At 37.2% G+C, this 18,178-nt stretch overlaps 3 protein-coding genes across 4 annotated transcripts; 2 read left to right on the forward strand and 1 right to left on the reverse strand.

Moving 5' to 3' along the window:
• The first annotated feature begins 322 nt into the window (after positions 1-322).
• On the forward strand, positions 323-5,300 carry LOC105386423. Its single transcript, XM_048626441.1, has 4 exons — positions 323-722; positions 926-1,015; positions 2,537-2,643; positions 3,149-5,300. Exons 1-4 carry the CDS (start codon positions 525-527, stop codon positions 3,228-3,230), a joined length of 477 nt encoding a protein of 158 aa, XP_048482398.1. The 5' UTR covers positions 323-524; the 3' UTR covers positions 3,231-5,300.
• Positions 5,301-7,529: 2,229 nt separating this feature from the next.
• On the reverse strand, positions 7,530-15,989 carry LOC105386407. 2 transcript variants are annotated; one of them, XM_011556974.3, is made up of 7 exons: positions 15,597-15,989; positions 15,165-15,260; positions 13,878-14,000; positions 13,484-13,612; positions 9,962-12,249; positions 9,260-9,577; positions 7,530-8,782 (listed from the first exon to the last, which is right to left on the reverse strand). In XM_011556974.3, the coding sequence occupies exons 1-7, from the start codon at positions 15,787-15,789 to the stop codon at positions 8,747-8,749; spliced, it is 3,183 nt and encodes a 1,060-aa protein (XP_011555276.3). In that variant the 5' UTR covers positions 15,790-15,989; the 3' UTR covers positions 7,530-8,746. The 2 variants fall into 2 exon arrangements, with proteins under 2 accessions (XP_011555276.3, XP_011555268.3); XM_011556966.3 differs by having other exon boundaries at positions 9,260-9,580; positions 15,597-15,988.
• A 262-nt stretch (positions 15,990-16,251) lies between these two features.
• Positions 16,252-18,012, forward strand: Pgm (phosphoglycerate mutase). Its single transcript, NM_001305525.1, is given in 5 exon segments — positions 16,252-16,354; positions 16,449-16,681; positions 17,044-17,235; positions 17,490-17,562; positions 17,846-18,012. Coding segments are annotated over 5 exon segments (768 nt in total).
• Positions 18,013-18,178: the final 166 nt, after the last annotated feature.

Below are 18,178 nucleotides of genomic sequence, written 5' to 3' on the forward strand. Positions count from 1 at the left end.
ACTGCCATCCCTTGTCATTGCTACCACATTACATATTTTCAACGATTTAAAATCGATACTTTAAAATAATCGAAATCCCCTAGTAAGGATGTCCATCACTAGTATGTTTTCGTTCGGAAATTTAATTTATAGAGGTAGCATCATTATTTGGTCGTGATCATGATCACCGATAACGTAGAGACTTTACAATGTTAAATGCGTTGATTTGGCTTCAATGAGCTATTTCTTACATCTATAGAATCCTAAATATCAATATTTATAGGCGTAATGGTTCTAAAATAAATATATTTTCTTTTAAATTTCTGAACGCACACACAAAAATACTGCAAAGTGACAGTTGCATTTTTTTTCAAAAATAAACGACAACGGACGAAAATTAACCGAAGTGCGATTGATTTTTTTGTGGTATTTCCATCAAATTGTGAATTGAACAACGTGTTATTTTTCAATTTATGTGATAAGTGTGTTTAAAAGACTGTTCCTGTATACTTACGTGTTCCTCCATATTGGAAATAATCGCGAAAATGAAGGATCCTTTTGTCAACGATTCCTTTGCCGAATCACCGGCACATGAAAGCCTGAAAACCTCAAATGGATGCTACAGTCGAAAACTTTTCAAAACGAATTCCTTCGCGAACTCACGCCGTGCCTTGCAGACCAGCGCTGAGAAGATAACTAAGACTTTCCGCAGCGTTAAAAACACTTTTGGAAATATATCCGAGGTAAGCAACAGCAACCACGCTGAGTAAATAAATAACAAAGGAAATTAGGCTTTGCTTAGCAGTTATTATAGATCGGCTCTTATATTATTAAAGATCGCATGAAATAGCAGTTTCTCATTACTTCAGTCAACAATCCTGTTGTATTTACGATATGTATGTACGGGTAATTACATAAAGTAACATAAATTCTATCGTTTCCTCAGCACTTCCGGCTGGGAGGCCGGCGTCGCCACCGGCTGGCCGAGACGGCGTCGCCGTGCCGCGCCCCCACCACCCCTGTCACCAAGAAAAAGGTATGATTCTGTACATTACAATGCAAACACATGTAAAATACCTCATACACTTGTTACACCTACATAGCGGCTGAGAAAGGTCTGTAGGTGCAATCAGGGTATTACTCACAATTCAAATTCAAATTCAAATTCAAAAATATTTATTGAACAAAAACATATCACAATTTACATTTTAACAGCGGGCCCCGCACTAGTAAAACTGTATCGCGGGCACCCAGAATACAAGTGTACGTTTATACAAAACTGTGATAGCTACTAGACATGGATCAAATAATTTAGAAAAACAAAAGAAAATATTAAATAATGTGTTGTGTGTGTGTGTGTGTGTGTGTTGTGTGTGTGTGTAGAATGCGTGATATATGCCATTTATACACCTATATGACCTATACAAATATATTAAATACAGTTATTAACTATAATTGTGTGACCAACAATGATTCGGTTTTATCATAGTCCAGTGTTTGAAGCCATCGTACAATCTGTATTTTACATTCCAAAGTGGAGCAGCGTTGAATACTGACGTGTTTCAAAATTGATTTGTAGATACTGTAAAACGCATAAGGCTTAAAACGCTTGGCAAATTCCGTTTTTACCTGAGGTAATTTAACCAAGAAGACACGCTTCGCCAGTAGGTGCTCATAGTTAGGGCTTTTGATGGTGAATCGGTGGTGTAAGAGCCCAACCTTAAGAATGTACAGCTGTCTGACAGTTAGTACTTTTGTTTCAGCATAAAGAGCGTTAGTTGGATATTGGTACGGTTTTCTTAGCATAACTTTCAGAACAGCTCTCTGGGCCCTTTCGAGCAGTATGAGAGACGATTTGTGGGCACTTCCCCAAGCTGAGATGCAGTAGGTCAAATTAGATTCGCACAGAGATCTGTACACCAGCATTAGCACTTCCATATGAGCCCCGTTTCTCAGAAGCTTCATAACATAGATCATTCGCCTCATTCTTCCCGAGAGATACATAATGTGATGATCGAAAGAGAGCTTCTCGTCAACCACCACCCCAAGGTATTTCAGCGAATGCGTCCTTCCTATTGAATCACAAGTACACAGATTATTAATTTGCAAGTTGCACGTGTGTACCTTCAACTGAAGTGATTCGGGGGGTTCAGATGCCTTCGTTTTATGAAAACAGATGTATTTTGTTTTCTTTGTGTTCAAAGTAAGGAGGTTATCACTCAGCCACGCTGCGATTGTGCTCATTCCTCGTTCTGCAGTAGATACGACGTCCCTCCAATTGGGTCCTTTAAACACAATGCATGGAAATGTGTAATCAATAAGAAAGGCAGGAACTCATATGAAGCAAAGGGTGACAAACAAAATAGTCTGCTTAAAACAAAGTAATGTATTCTCAAAATAAATACTAATATTATATTATGTTAGTAATATTATAATTATATAATTTGTTCACATTTCTCATCCTACACTGCTGGACCTCTAAGCCTTTCCGAAAATCCTCATCCTCAATAAACCACTACCATGTCTTGGTTAAAACCATTTACACCTGTCATTGCAGATGCTAGGCCGCAGTCCAGCGAGGCTGTACAGTCCGTTTGGGATAGAGACCCCGCACAGCCGAGACTACCGCATGTCACCCTACATGCCTGACACACCAGACCATGGGTAAGTTGTATTTGTGAGATACTCTGTGAACTGAAACAATAATAAAGATCTAATAATAATAGATACCGTAATATTGAGGTGGACAGAAGGAGCTTGTGCAAGTGACCTACTGTTAGAAGACTGAATGGTGTAGTGGTTAGTGAACCTGATAGCCATGCCAAATGTCACGGGTTCAAAAATTAAGATCAATAAGTTAAACTATAGGGACCTTACACTTGACAGGACAACTGTGGGAAGCATTGACTTATATATTACTAGCGTAAGGACAGGCCCAACCGCACTAGAAAATGACACCCTCGCGTTGGCCCTAAAATCTCATAAATCTGTCATAATTTGTATGAATTAGGGCCAGCGCGCGGGTGCCATTTTCTTTTGACAAAACGTTCTGACGGGCGTATCCTTCCTTTTGAAATCATTGGTGGGAAGGGACTAGGTGTGCTAACCTAACCTCATGAGTTGTTTTTTATGAGTTGTTATTCATTTTATGATGTATTTCATGTTGCAGATTATCCCCAAAAAGACGCAAGGGTGTGAGTCACTCATGGCACATTCTGGCAAAGAAGCGGCCCCGGGCACTGTTCCATTAAAATATCTAATTTTATTGATGAAGAAAATGCAAAAGGGTGTATAGTTAAATTAAACTAAGTTTAAGAACCTGTTTCACTTATTAATAATGCAGCCTGCTTAAATAGTGTAGTACTGTTCTTGACCATTACTGACATCTATGGTCATTTATAATGGGTTTTGTTATATTTAATTGATACTACATTTTACGTTTTTTTTTTACCTAAGCCAGAACTAATGAAAACAAAAAAAATATAGAAATATAAAGGTGAACATGAGTGTGAAATGGGTATTTTAGCTTAGCTACTGCCAGTAGACATTTTTCTTTACACCCTATTTAAATGAGTTGGTTTAAATCGCGAACTATTACATAATCTTGTGTACTTATATCAGTATTAACAAATGTACCCACCGCTTTGAAGTGAGGCTTTATATACATATAAGGTATATTAAATTAAAATATGGTGCTATTTTTGTAATGCATCTTTTGCCAACATAAACTTAAATAACTCTTCACCGATGAAAAAAAAAATTGATGATTTTTGGCTGAAGTCAAGACTTGTGTAAGTTTTTGTTGGCACAATAATTTTAAATGAGGCAATTTTATATGCAGCTTTTTGAATGTACCTACTTACTTATAGGAACTACGAATACTTATTGCGATATAATATTCAGTTTTATTAAGCAAGTATCAACATACTGCTTTATAAAGTCAAAGGTGTATTTGACTTCAAATGTTATAGAATTTAAAACAGGTATTTTTCTCATCTTCATATACCTATGTATGTATGTATACTTTAGTATCTTATAAACCACCTTTTGCATGAATCATACGCATTATCGGTTTGTGAGGAGGTACAAAACTGAAAACTGTATAGCTACTTATAAAGCTGACCATAATTAATTATTAGATTATTTAACGTCTACTTTTTATGTGCAGAGAAAGATGATTTAATTTGTCAGACTGCGATGGTCAATCATGAATCATGATCTGCCCACGAAATCTTCCAAGTATCACCACGAAACTATTTTGTTAAGTACTTAAATAAAAAAATTATCTACACTCACGAGCAATCAAAAAGCTCCAGTGACAAAAGCACCAAATTACTCCTAAACGAAAAAGGCTAGGTTTATGAAGCTGTCTGCAATATTGCGCATCAGAATACCTACCAACTAAAACCGTTCGTATTGTGTTCAAATTTTAAATTAAATGTTTTCAAAAATTGGGGTCTTTCAGTGTCGGCATTTGTAAATGGAACTCTTTCATTTCACGAGTGTAACAAAGTGCAAATATTTAAACCGATTTATATTCATTGGAAAAGAATCTCAATAGCAGATGCATTTTATCTTTATTATTTGTATCTGTACTTTTTATAAATTATGCTATTGAATTAAGACAAACAATTGCGTGAAGGTAATTTATTTATTTTCCCTGTTTATAATGACTGAAATGAAATAACTTTATGCATACCTTTCCTTGTAATTTAGTGCTAACTACGCTTGCATATGACAATATTATAATACCTATTTGTATCTAGAAATAAGTTTTTTATATCGATATACCTACTTTTTACACTTAGGTACTGCCTGTTAAGATTTTTATGTTTATGTACTTACGTTTAGAAGACTGATAGCCATCATACTTATTTGTAATCATATTTTATGTTAGTCTTTCATGCAAGTACTGATGATTTAGACTTTTTATGTAGAAAGCTGACATTGGACTCTCCTAGTGCTACCAGCTTTGTGTCTGAATAGGGGGGTCATAAGAAACTCATTATGTAACGTAAGTCAGTTAATTTGAACCTAATCCCCTTATTATAGAACAAAGACTAAATATGGATCTGGTTTAAACCCGGCTTTGGACCACTGATTTGTAAATTTAAGAAGTTCTAAAGCAGTACTATCTTTAGACTACGTTTTATAATAAGGGGAAATGTATACAAAAATTTATTACCTAATCATCTACTAGTATTGGTTTGATATTTTTGATAAATTCATACATAATCAAACTTGTATGCAGCTTTTATAATATTTTTTAGATTTAATAAGTGCTGAATATTATTAATAAATATCTAAACTTTTTATATGATCAATTCTTGTTTTATTACGAGCCTCTTTCACTACATGTGAGTATACTGAGTACCATCCTAACTTCCTAACCACTGTTCCTAACTAATCTTATAAATGCGAAAGTAACTGTTACTCTTTAACGCCAAACTAACGTAAAACGATTGAACGGATTTGAATGAAATTTGGTATACATATATATGGTCTAGAGTCTAGACCCTGAGAAAGAACATAGGCTACTTTTTATCCCGGAATTCACACGGGAAAACTTTTTAAGGCAGAGCGAAGCTCGCGGGAACAGCTAGTAATTAATAAATGAAACTAAATAATGTCATTGTTGTTTTTAATTACGAAAAATAACTACAAAATGTAACTTAACTTTCTCAATCTCTAACACAGCAGAAAATTATATAATATATACTATACTAAATTATTTTATAAGTATTTCAACAATTTGAACACAAAGTACTCAACAAAATTATCAAAAATGTCTACCATTTTGGTTTTTTTCACTTAAACAAAATATAAAAAAAAATTGTCAACAACTAAAACTAGTAATTTAGGTGGCACATTGATAACATAATAGTATGTTCTTAGTATCCTTATATTTATACTTATAAAGTTAAACTTAATAGAACTTTAAAATGTTATAACAAGTCTTGTCATTAAACAAAAATGAGATTACATTTATGATTCCTAGCCCTAACTAATGTGCATTGAAGATGAACTATCCCGAATCAATACCACACTTGCCATATTGTATGTCTGCATAGGCTAAAAAAGAAAGCATTTCAAAATGTCGGACGGACTCGTAGGTCTGTGAATACCCTTTCTTCCTTTTGAGCTGTACACTTTTGCGTAACACTGACATTTTTATACTGCCACTCGTGTAAGGGTGCTTACATAGAGAATCGGGTTCCCTTTATCTACCTGTACGGGTAAGCTGATTATGCGAAAGCGCTCATGACATTAAAAAATCCGGGAAATACTCCGTGAGTGAGCGCTTTTGCATAATCAGGTTACCCGTACAGGTAGATACAGGGAACCCGATTCTCTATGTAAGCACCCTTACTCATGTTTTGAAGAAAAATACTAGCACTCCTGTAACGGCCGCCATTTTGTTATGTTTCATTATCTGCGCGTGTTACAATATTAGTTACGACGGTTTAATACATAATACTTAAGATACGCGTCCATCTTTCGGTAAAGTACGCAACGGATGCATCGATTTCAGTATTCTTTGTATAGGAATTCACACAAGTGCGTCAACACTTCATCGGCATTGCGAACGCCGAAAATCCGTTTGGTCCGATACGTACGATACGGATAGATGCACGCTTACCTTTACAGTAAAATAACAAGATAAACGTATCATTTATGCTGAAAACAAAAATATACTTAGTTAAAGTGGCAAATTTATATTTACACTTTTTACAAATATCATAATAATGTATTCTGTATTAGTATTACCACACAAAGTTTAGGAGTGGTGGTGGCGTAATGGATAAGGCCTCGTCCTCTCAATCGAGAGGCCGCGGGTTCAAATCCTGGCCTGTACCATCAATTAAGGAGTTTAAGTACAATAATACGACATGCTATTTCTTACAGTGATGGAAAACATCGTGAAACCTGCACATCTACATTCTACATGTGTATCCTAACCCCCTTATTCATAGAGAAGTTACAGAAAGTTTTAACTAATAAACTGTTTTGTCCCTCTCCGACTAAGAACAATTTGTTCTTTGACAGAGAGGCACAAAACAGTTTTTTAGTTAAAACGTCTTGTAACTTTTCTATGAATAAGGGGGTAAGTGCATTGTATTATTCCAAAACGGCGATATGGTTCGCAATCTATCACGTGAGTACAAATGTTCTGCAAAAAGTGGGTGGCTCGCTTGTGAGCCACCTCTGACTACCCCTTCGGGGATTACAGTCGGGAGTGCATACCTATATACGCACAAAGTTTAAAACGTGTTTAACGGAAGTTATAATTGACAACATTTCAAATAAAATGCTCACCGATTTTATTTTATTTTCGACGAGATATCACAAATTTAGATGACCCGTATTTTTTTATTTCTTAATATTTCTATGTTTTAATATATTTTTTTAATTTCAAAGTTCAAAATATTTATAGTATGAGTGACGTCACGTCGAGGCTTTGGATAAAAATATTTTCGTTGCCTGCCTAACCTAAAAAAAAAAGTTTGATGAGATTAACTTGACATGAACAAGGACCAATCAAGTTCAACTTCAACTTTATTTTGTGGCAAGGACCAATCACGAACTTCTGTCATTGACAAGGACACATAAAAGTGACAGACATTTGAGTGATGTTTGTCATTGTCAAAGTGACATAACATGTTTTTTTTTGTTCGTGTTTTATTATTAGCGCGTTTGATTATTATGCCACATCGTGATGGCACGAATGATAATTTAGATTTTTATGTTTTTCTCTGAAATAAATCAATAGAAAAATCGGAAACATTTTTATTGTGAATATTAGAGCCATATCTCTAAATGGTTTTCGAATTTCAACTGTATAAAATTTTGAAATGTTGTCAATTATCTGGTTTTACATATTCTTTAATCAAACTTTCTTTTAACAAAATGCGTCTCATACGTACGAAGTGAACTTAGTTTATAATATCTGGATCACATCCTCATTATCACATTCATGTTTAACAAAGCTTTCTACTTAGTACTTACTAGATGAGCGATAACAGATGCGAAAATTTATGTTGGTTTGTCATTTTACATTTACGGACTTGGTTGGTTCTCAATGTGACATTCATTAGGAAAATCTTGTTATTTACCATGGAAAGTTACTTAGAAACAATAGTATAAAAATAAAATTTCTTTACATATATTATTAATATTTTTACAATGAGGTAGCTATTTGAGTTCCTATTGACCGTAATATAATAAAAATCTAAAGCTATTTTATAATTAAGGAAATTGTTTAATTTATATTTTTGACGAAGTCTGCATTTTTGTAATTTTTGTATTAAAATTATACACAAAAAAGCATTCGTTCGTTCGTTTTACGAAATTTTAAAAATCGCGACACATGCTGTAAGTACAATGGACACTTTGTGGAACTTACGTTTATCTCGGTTTGATCTTTGTATTTGTATGCGACACTCCATCCTATTTGTTATTGTTTATCGCAGTCGGAGCCTGTATATTAGCACGCATATACGCCTCTTTTAATACTCTGGAAGCATTTTAAAATTACAAGACCTAAAAAACACGTTATAACGAGCTTATTTATATTTCCATAGGCACATTTGAACTTTAAGCTAACCTACCTAACCTAAACAAATAGAGCATTTAACTAATCCGAAACTTGCACCCTTCACATACATTTTCACTCATTGTCATATCACATTTGGATACTTAAACATATTTTAACAATAGTTTTTACTTACTCGTACATTTTTTCACATAAGACTAGCTAAAAGTTTTCTCAGTAGAAACCAGGCCGCGGCGGCCTCGGGTAATTCTGAAAAGAGAAATGATATTTTTACCAACAGTTTATTTATTAAGAAATTCATTGGATGTTTTTACTGCGCCACATTTATCTTCAAACTGCCATTTGTGGCTAGGAAACTAGTTGCTATTGCTATATTGGCATGTATACATTATATCTTCAAAGGAGGGACGAACCGATTTTGATGAAATTACATTGTAACATCATAAACAGCAGAGTACTCCCGAAAAATATGTAAAAGCTCGTTAATTCGTAATATACACCTATACTCTGGGGGGCTTTGGATGATATCGGTGACATGCGTAATAATTACTTTTAATCAAAGTTAGTGGACGCTTTAACTATTGAACTGTTCTGTCACTCTCTAACAGAGAACAATTTGTTCTTTGACAGACGTTCTTTAGCTGGCGGATGTCATCATGTCATCCGCACCATCCTACACCACGCCGAGTATAATAAGTAAATAAAAAATACTAAAAAAAAACATACTCCAGGATTTCCCCTTGCCCCGTAGCGCCCTCTAGTGCTGGGCGGTCGAAACATCATCCTGTCAAAGATACTCGGGAACCGCGGCTGAAACGAAGCCCCATTTCCCCGTCGCCAAGTGCCCTTATATTTCCCCTTCGGTCTGTAACTGTCATCCGGCCTTTTGTAGTGGTCCTCGGCCACGTCGCTAGATGGCGACGGAGTGCCCGAAGTGTTGTTGAAGTTCGCCGCGAGCCCCACAGATGGCGTTGGTATGTATGTGCGAGTCTGGCCCAAGTTAATCGTTCTCGTTATGATAGGCGTGTCAACTATCGGCTTGTTCTGCTAGAAATGGAAAGGTAGATGTTGTTAGGATTTGCCAGTTGTTATTTTATTTTGTTTCATTTTAATTACATTTAAGTAACATGACAAGCATATTTTTAACACTAGATGGCGTTGGTAACATAATCGATAACAATGGAAGTATGTAGCTGTTAGTGGCTTTATGCAGAATAGGAGCATCACTTCGAGAGGGCCAGCTTCAGCCATCTTTAAGGCAACTCCAAGACCTGAGCACAAATAGGTTCCTGGATTCCAACGATAAGGATATCGAACCAGGGGCCTTTGCCACAACATTCAGACTGTAACCGATGCAGTAAACCGGTGTTATTGCATAACGATACTGCAAGAATAGAATAGAATATAATAGAAAATTGTTTGACTCACCAGAGCGTCCAAATGCGTAGTATCCGGCGAAGTGTATCTCTTGTTCTCTCGGTCAGAATGCATGTTCCCCGGATACACCATCTGTTCAGACATCAGGGGTTTGGGCCCCATATTCCCTATCGGATCAAAACCTTTACACTTCAACAGCTCACCGTAGAGAGCACTGTTGTTCGCCGCCAGTCTATCTTCCAACATCGACATGAAATTATGACTAAAAATATCCACTTTTGTATTCTTAATAATCTGTATCAACGCTCTACTCAAACTTTCGTCGTAAGGCAGTATGCAGACTCGTTCGAATATGTGCTTAGCCACGTCGATGTTAAACTGCAGTTTTGATTGCACCATAATGTTGGTCAGATTGACGAATACTGGCTTGAAACGGGCGAAGTTCTGAGTGTAAGCTATCTCTTTCATATACATATCGCATACGTGGGTAGTTGAGTCCAACTTGTGCATCAGTAAACTGCTGTAGTCTTCTAGTATTTTGTCGTTCAGATGAAGCAGAGTCACCTCTACGATGTGTGTTCTAAGAGTTTTTTCCTCGGTGAAGACGTCCATTGATATTTCTATTAGAACATTTGTCAGGTGTTTGGCAATGCAGACTGCGGCAAAGGCCTGTATAAAGGATTTCTTGATTTGAGGATGTTGCCGGAGCAGTAAGTACTCCATTATGAAATAGTCATCAGTGAGGCTGTTGAGCCTCTGCATGACATCTTGGAACGGAGGGATGGAGTGACGGTACCTGCAACCGTTTTTCTGGCAATTTGATGCCAAATTGAAGAAACAATAACCTTTGAACACAATGGAGGTTCTCATTGCAGGGTACGTTGAAGATAGTAGATACGACTCTTTTGGCGAACCAGTGGGTTTTAATATATTTTGCTCTTTTTTGGGTTGCCTTTCTTGTAGTTGAGGTATTGGTGGCGGTATGAAATTATCTGCGCCTAGAGATTTTTGTTCCTTGTTAATTATAGATGTTGATGAGTCGGCATTTTGTTTTTCGCATACTATTTTGGCTTTGTTGCTTTGGAAATTTATTTCCTTAGGTTTTATTGTTGAGGGTTTAGGCGCTTGCATTGCATTTGGCACTGTCGGTAACTTTACAGGTTCATGGTTATGTTTGGTTTTATGTACGTCTACTTCCGTAGTACGCGTCGGGACAGGATTGGTAAATCTAGGCGATTCTAGTTCAGTTATGCTTTGCGCGAATAGTGACAACGCATCGTCATCATCGATATACGAAGACATTTTGACTTCATACGACTTTTGCCTGACTATGTCACTGAAGGAGTCATGTCCTATGTCTGTGTCTTCTCTCTCAGGGATGGCTAGAGGGATGCTATTGTCGACTGAACCCTCAGTGGCTGCCGGTAGCATTTCTGCCGCGGAGTCCAGCTTTGGCGCGCTTTCGCGGATCTCATCTGATTTAACACTGTCATTCTTAACCGAGTTTTCACTGGCCGAGTTGACGCTAAGAGCCCTTCTGTTTTGACACAGTTTTAATGAAACTGCCTCCAGTTGTAGCAGTTTTAGAGTGTCTTCATTGATTGGATTCTCGCTAGTCACATTTTCATCCTCTTCAGTGGCGAGCCATTTAAGGAACTCCAAGTCTAAACTGTTTAGTGTTTGTCTAATCTTATCTAGAGCTCTAGCTAAATTAACTGTATTATCATTTACACTTGTGCTCGCACTGGTAACACTTTTGGATGATGGGGAGCTGAGGGTAGACATCAGCGGTGTTTCGATTCTCGGTTGTTTAGGTGTTACCGCAAGTTTAGGAGTTATTTTCCGTTTCTTTGTGACAGCAGCCTTCCTGACGTCATGCTTGGTTCTGTGTTTCATGCAGTCCACCACCTTGATGACAGGCACCGTGCCATTCACGCAAATGGTGGTTGATTTTGGCCGGGACGAGGGGGTGGACACACTGGAGCTAGAGATATCCTGGGCCCACGAGAATGTATCCGATACTGAGGTTTTTCTTGAGTCAATTGTGGCTGATTTAGATACAGTCTCAGCAACATCTTCAATTTTGGGTGTTACTGATGTGAAGTCAAACTCGGGCTGCTTTGATGGAGTTGGTGAGACAATGGAAGACCGGGTGACTCTGTGCTTCTTACCTTCAGCCGGCTTAGGAACTGTTTCTGGTTTGACTACGGGAGCTGTAAGCGGTTGGAGTCTCGGTCGGCCTCTGGGTCTTTTTACCGGTGTAATAACTGTGTCGGCGACTGTATCATTAGCGACCGCTGTAATTACTTCTAGCTTCTGCTCAACCATTTCTACTGGAGCTGGAAGTACAAAGTTAACATGAGCTAGTCATTCAAAACAGGTCTGGGTGAAAGAGGTAAGGTAAGATTGGTGATGGTAAGCTAATTATATATGTGTCGCAGCCGGATCGTATAATCCGCCGTATAACATTACGGCTGGCCGCATTACAACACAGGGCCGCTTTGTAATGCGCCGGATCAACGTTTAGCCGCATTGTCCTTTGAATACGTTCTTCAATACGGCGGCCCACGTTTAGCCGCATCGTACTACTACTGAATTGTAGGGCGACCATGTCCATACTAAGCATGACATTACAGGTGAAGGATTTTTGTAATCATAATAGAGTAAATCTATCATATGGACTTCCATTAAAGTATCAAAATACTGTTCATGGGCACTACTCGGATTGTAGGATCTTCGGAATTATTATTCTTCATCATCAACATCACTTCTGGACGTAGGCCTCTCCGAAAGCCCGCCACTGGATGCGATCTACAGCTTTCCACATCCAATCATAACCAGCCACCTTTCGCAAGTCGTCACCCCATCTAGCCTGAGGGCGTCCCACACTACGTTTGCCTCGTCGCAGTCTCTTCAAGATCAAATAACCTTTGCCGGCCACATTTATATGTTTTGACCCAGTAGTATTATCTGGAAATCCGCCGACCAGCAGAAACCATGGTCACTTTAGGTGATTGATGTGCGTTATAACTTTTGTACGTTTTTCACTGTACCGCATTGATCGGAATAGAAATTATTTAATTTCACGTGAAAATTGTTCTTGAAGTACTGTTTACTAGCATATTTAACACGATTTCTTCGTTTTAATCATCATCAAATATCTGTATCCAACGCCATTATTGTTATTATGTTAAGCAGCGCTACGAGTGTTAAAAATCAAAACTAAAATCTTTCAAAGCGGCGGCTAATCTCTCGCCGTATTACATAACGGCCAGCCGTATTGAATGACGTATGATGTCGAATACAATCCGGCGCATTTTCATTCAGCCGTATTCAATACGGCTAAACGTTGATCCGCCGCATTACAAAGCGGCCCTGTCTTGTAATGCGGCTAGCCGTCATGTAATACGGCGCGTTATACGATCCGGCTGCGACATATGCATGAGCATGATATTATGTATGAGCTTCTAGGAGAAGCTTGTTTACTATGTTCAAGAGGGTCTAAGAAAAAAATAGGATGTTTTGTATCTTATTGTATGTTTGTGTATTATGTATGCAATAAAAACTACAAACCTTCTGAGGTAGCGGGGTCTCCCTTTTTCTTTCTTTTAGCTGGTATTTTGCTGACGGCAGGGGTTTTGCTGATGGACTTTTTCTTAGCCTTTGAGACTGCTGCTATTTTTCGTTTTCCTTTGCCGCTTACTACAGAAAAGAGATAACAATAAGTATATGTGTATAAATATATTTTATTGTTCTTTCTCAATTCAAGGTATAAAGAAGTGATTGCACTGCGGCTAAAAAATGGACTGAATGGAAGTGGACTTGTATGTGAATGGTGTCAGCACTGTGTCGTGTGTAAACCCCACTTTACTGAGCAAATTAATATGGGTGTGGTGTGATGTGAGTGTTGCTATTTTTGGCCATGTACAAAAAAATATTATATGTTATTTAAAAATAATAATTATACCTTTTTCAGCACCAGCTGTTTCACTTAGTTCCTTCTTTGGCTTAGTTTCTTTTTTGGATTTTTTTGTGGCCACCTTGACTTCAAGTTTAGGTGAGCTGTTGTTGACAAGTTGAGCCAGTGCAACTGAAAACATAAACAAATAATGTAAATAATTAGCCCCCAGGTAAATGTCCATTATGGATGTTAATAAATAACATTTTATTGAGATAAATATGGTCCTGTATATCAAAGGACTGACCGATTAGAGAGAATGGAGTTGAATATCCTACTTAATCCTACCTATAGGACCACAACCATTTATTATTCTATCACCATAGGCAATAAGGCATGTCTTTCAGATAAAACACTATCGGAACACAATCACTGTGGCAAAACCAGGTAGATTGTAGACAAACTAAAGCATTTATTTTATCACACAACTATAAACTCACATGCTACTTACTCAACCTGTCCCGTAGTAATATGTCAATAACAATAGGATTGATAACAGGATATTGTTGCGCAAATAAACACTTATACATATACCAAGGCAAATCAACTAGATCCTTATGTTGGACATGTGAGGAAGTGGATGAGACAGTTGAATATATTGAGTTAGCTTGTCCATCTACTACAGAAACGAGATTATCTATTCTTGGACCAACAGAGCACCTATTTCAGCTTTTGCAACATCCAGGCTAGCTACTCCAGTTTACTCGGGAGCAAGGCTGGCTGAGCTGAAATTTAGGGGATATGTACAAAGGTTCCACTTGAGAGCCACATATAGGAACTTTGCCCGCTATCAGGATAGAATAGAATATGGTTCTGTGTTTTATGGAACAAGTTTATCTAAGTATGTCAATAACGTACCTATGCTATGGAGGTCTATATTGATAGATTTGTACTTATTCTTCCATTCACTCATTAACTAATGTTTTATTAATTTGTTAATAAGTCATGTAATAACATAGGTTTCTCATTATCCTAGGCTGATATAGTCCACTCATGGAAATTTATATCAATAAAATTTAGTTCGGAGTATGGCATGCAATACCGCAATACACAAAATTCTAATTTCTTTCAAAACCAGTATTGAAGTAATACTGAAATCTGTCTTCCTTAGGCTATAAAGATATAGTTAGCCTTGTGTTCCTGTACCTATACTATGAAAGCACACTTGTTTCCATGGTTTAATGCTATTTTCAGCCATTGGAAATCCATACATACATATGTATGTATGAAATCCACTGTTGTCCATGTGTAAACAGACATGCATGTATATATTGAAATAATATGATGGATACTTACCTTCATTAGCCAGGTCAATCAAATGTTGTTGCCCCAGGTCTTTAATGCCATATTTTTCAGGTTTATCAGTAGTTTCTGACAAACTGGTCTTTTTTGCTATAAATTAAAATTTCATACCAAGTTAGTATTTTGTTACAGCTCTATGGCTGTAGTCAGAGGAAGCTCTGTTTAATTTAAGCGTAGAAGGTCAGCAGTGTTTTAACCGAAGGCAGTAGAATAATGATTAAATTTTAACAGAAAAAACAGGGCTTTGGCTTAATTTTGGGCACCTTTGCTATACAAAAACTACTTTCTAATTTTATTACTTAGTTGAAGCTCAAAATGAACCAACAACCGCAGGAATTCTTGTGTTAAGTTAGGAATAATTATGCTTCTCTATATGAAATTACTTCTATGAATCAAAAAAGTGCTGAATGTGCAAAATAAGCTTACCTTTTTGAGTCGGGCGACGAATCTTAACCTTCACGACGGTTGGAGTTCGAGGGTTTACTTTAACCTTTTTAACACGTGGACCTCGCTTTTTAGTGCTTTTTACTGGCTTTTTATCAGGCATAGCATTTTCTGCAGTCGAAATATCCTCGAGTTCCTCAGCCGTGTTGACAGCGGTGAGTTTCTTTGGGGCCATTTTTTATGTTTATAATTTTGTATTTTACCAAATCTCAGATAACCCAGCTGACTGCAATCTTACTTGATGTAACTCGGACTCCATTAGAAACGACTCTTGAACTTTAAAGGGATTAGATTTTCACTCTATCTTTATAAATTCAAAAACACCACAATAAAGTAATGAACTTCAAATTTCTGAAAGAAATCAAAGAACGAAAACTAAAAGTGATTGAATGAAGAAAATAAAAAACTAATCTGTGAAACTTGTTTTTGAATCGATTCCGGAATCGGGTCGCCTATGACTGTATCGATTATAACCTGTGTTTCAAAATTTATTTTTATTCAATACGTTACGTTATTTACTAGTGTAGTAGCACCATAAAATCATTGAAAGGTCACAGAGGTTGTTTGTGTCAAAGTCAAAGTAAGGATTGAATTTAAATTAGGATTATTCTTAAGACCGGCTTAAAAATTGTAAAAAATGACCGGAAAATATAAAATTGTTATGATACGCCATGGTGAGAGCGAGTGGAATCAGAAGAACTTGTTCTGCGGCTGGTTCGACGCGGACTTGAGCGACAAAGGTGATCCGTTGTACACTTTAGTTTAACCTCTAATCTGTAGGTATATTTAACAATAACTCACATTAGCAACTCTATAACCTTGACCTATTATCAGGGCGTGAGGAAGCTGTGTCAGCCGGTAAAGCCTTGAAAGCTGAGGGTTACAAGTTTGATGTGGCCCACACATCAGTGCTGAAGCGGGCTCAGATCACACTAAACTCTGTTCTGACAGAGATTGGCCAAACTGATATCCCTGTAAACAAGACATGGAGGTTGAATGAAAGACACTACGGAGGACTCACTGGACTGAATAAGGCTGAGACTGCAGCCAAATATGGTGATGCTCAGGTACATATTTATTTTTCAACTAAAGCCCCTATTGAACTTATAATAGGTATATATTATTATCATATCGTCAATAAAAGTAGCTTCTAAAAACAAGGTGGTGTTTATAGTTTTCAAAATAAGATCATTTGAAGCTAAAATTAACCAAATTTTGAGAACCTTTAGCAGGTTTAGGTTGTGAAAATACTGTTAAATACCTACCTAAAGTGTAAAATCAATAACAAGTACCTACTTATTTGAAAAAAAAAACAATACTAATAAGTAAAAAGTGGGACTTTTCCCAGCAGTGGGACACTGTAATATTACCTATACTGGTTACGTAAAAAAAACAGCTTAAAATTAATCTCCTTAATACACAACCCCAGGTGCAAATCTGGCGTCGCAGCTTCGACACCCCCCCGCCGCCGATGGAGAAGGACCACCCGTACTACGAGACCATCGTGAACGACCCGCGCTACGCCGGCGACCCCAAGCCTGAGGAGTTCCCCATGTTTGAGAGCCTCAAGCTCACCATCGAGAGGACACTGCCGTACTGGAACGATGTTATTGTTCCGCAGGTAAATAAAATTGTGTATAAATAAAACCTTTACCATTGATAATTAGGTAGTTATGTTAGCAGATGATTTTCTGTATACATAGATTTTACCATTTTTGTCCACCAACCCGCACTAGGCCAGCGTGGTGGACTAGGCCTAAACCCTTCCTTCATTGGAAGGAGACCCGTGCCCCAGCAGTGGGGACGTGATGGGTCGTGATGAAGATGATGATAGATTTTACATACGCTATTTCTATCTGAATGTTTGTTTTACAGATTAAAGAAGGCAAGAACATTATCATTGCCGCCCACGGGAACAGCTTGCGTGGTATTGTCAAGCATTTAGATGGTGAGACTAATTACTGTTACACTCATAACTTCTTCATTTAATGAACTAATATGACATGAAAATTATATGCTAATTTCTGAAAAAAATGTCTCTACAAAATAATAGGTAGGCACAACATTACAATCAAATAATCATACCTAGTTATTCAATTCGATTTGCCACCTCCAAACCTGTTACGTTATCAACAAGACAGTGTAACCGTTACTGTACCTATAGTAGGTACTTACCTATAATTTTATTGTTAAATTCCTACTTTAAAAAAAGAATAAATTAATGATTTCAGAACTTAGCGACGCTGCCATTATGGAATTGAATCTGCCGACCGGGATACCCTTCGTTTATGAGCTGGATGAGAACATGAAGCCAGTCAGTTCCATGGTCTTCCTGGGTGACGAGGAAACCGTCAAGAAAGCCATGGAGGCCGTAGCAGCACAGGGCAAAGCCAAGTAGACCATGAACACCTGAACCAAGTGGTGAATTTTGCAAATGATAACTTACTCATGTACGTGTAATGTGTGAATTAGTAAATTTTAGAGCCACTTGTATCTTTCTGTTCAGTGATTTTCCAAGGAATATTTTTTCATAGAGTATTTACTTGCAAATGAATGGTGGTCGA

Source organism: Plutella xylostella, chromosome 16 (assembly GCF_932276165.1).
Source record: "Plutella xylostella chromosome 16, ilPluXylo3.1, whole genome shotgun sequence".
NCBI lineage: Eukaryota > Metazoa > Arthropoda > Insecta > Lepidoptera > Plutellidae > Plutella > Plutella xylostella.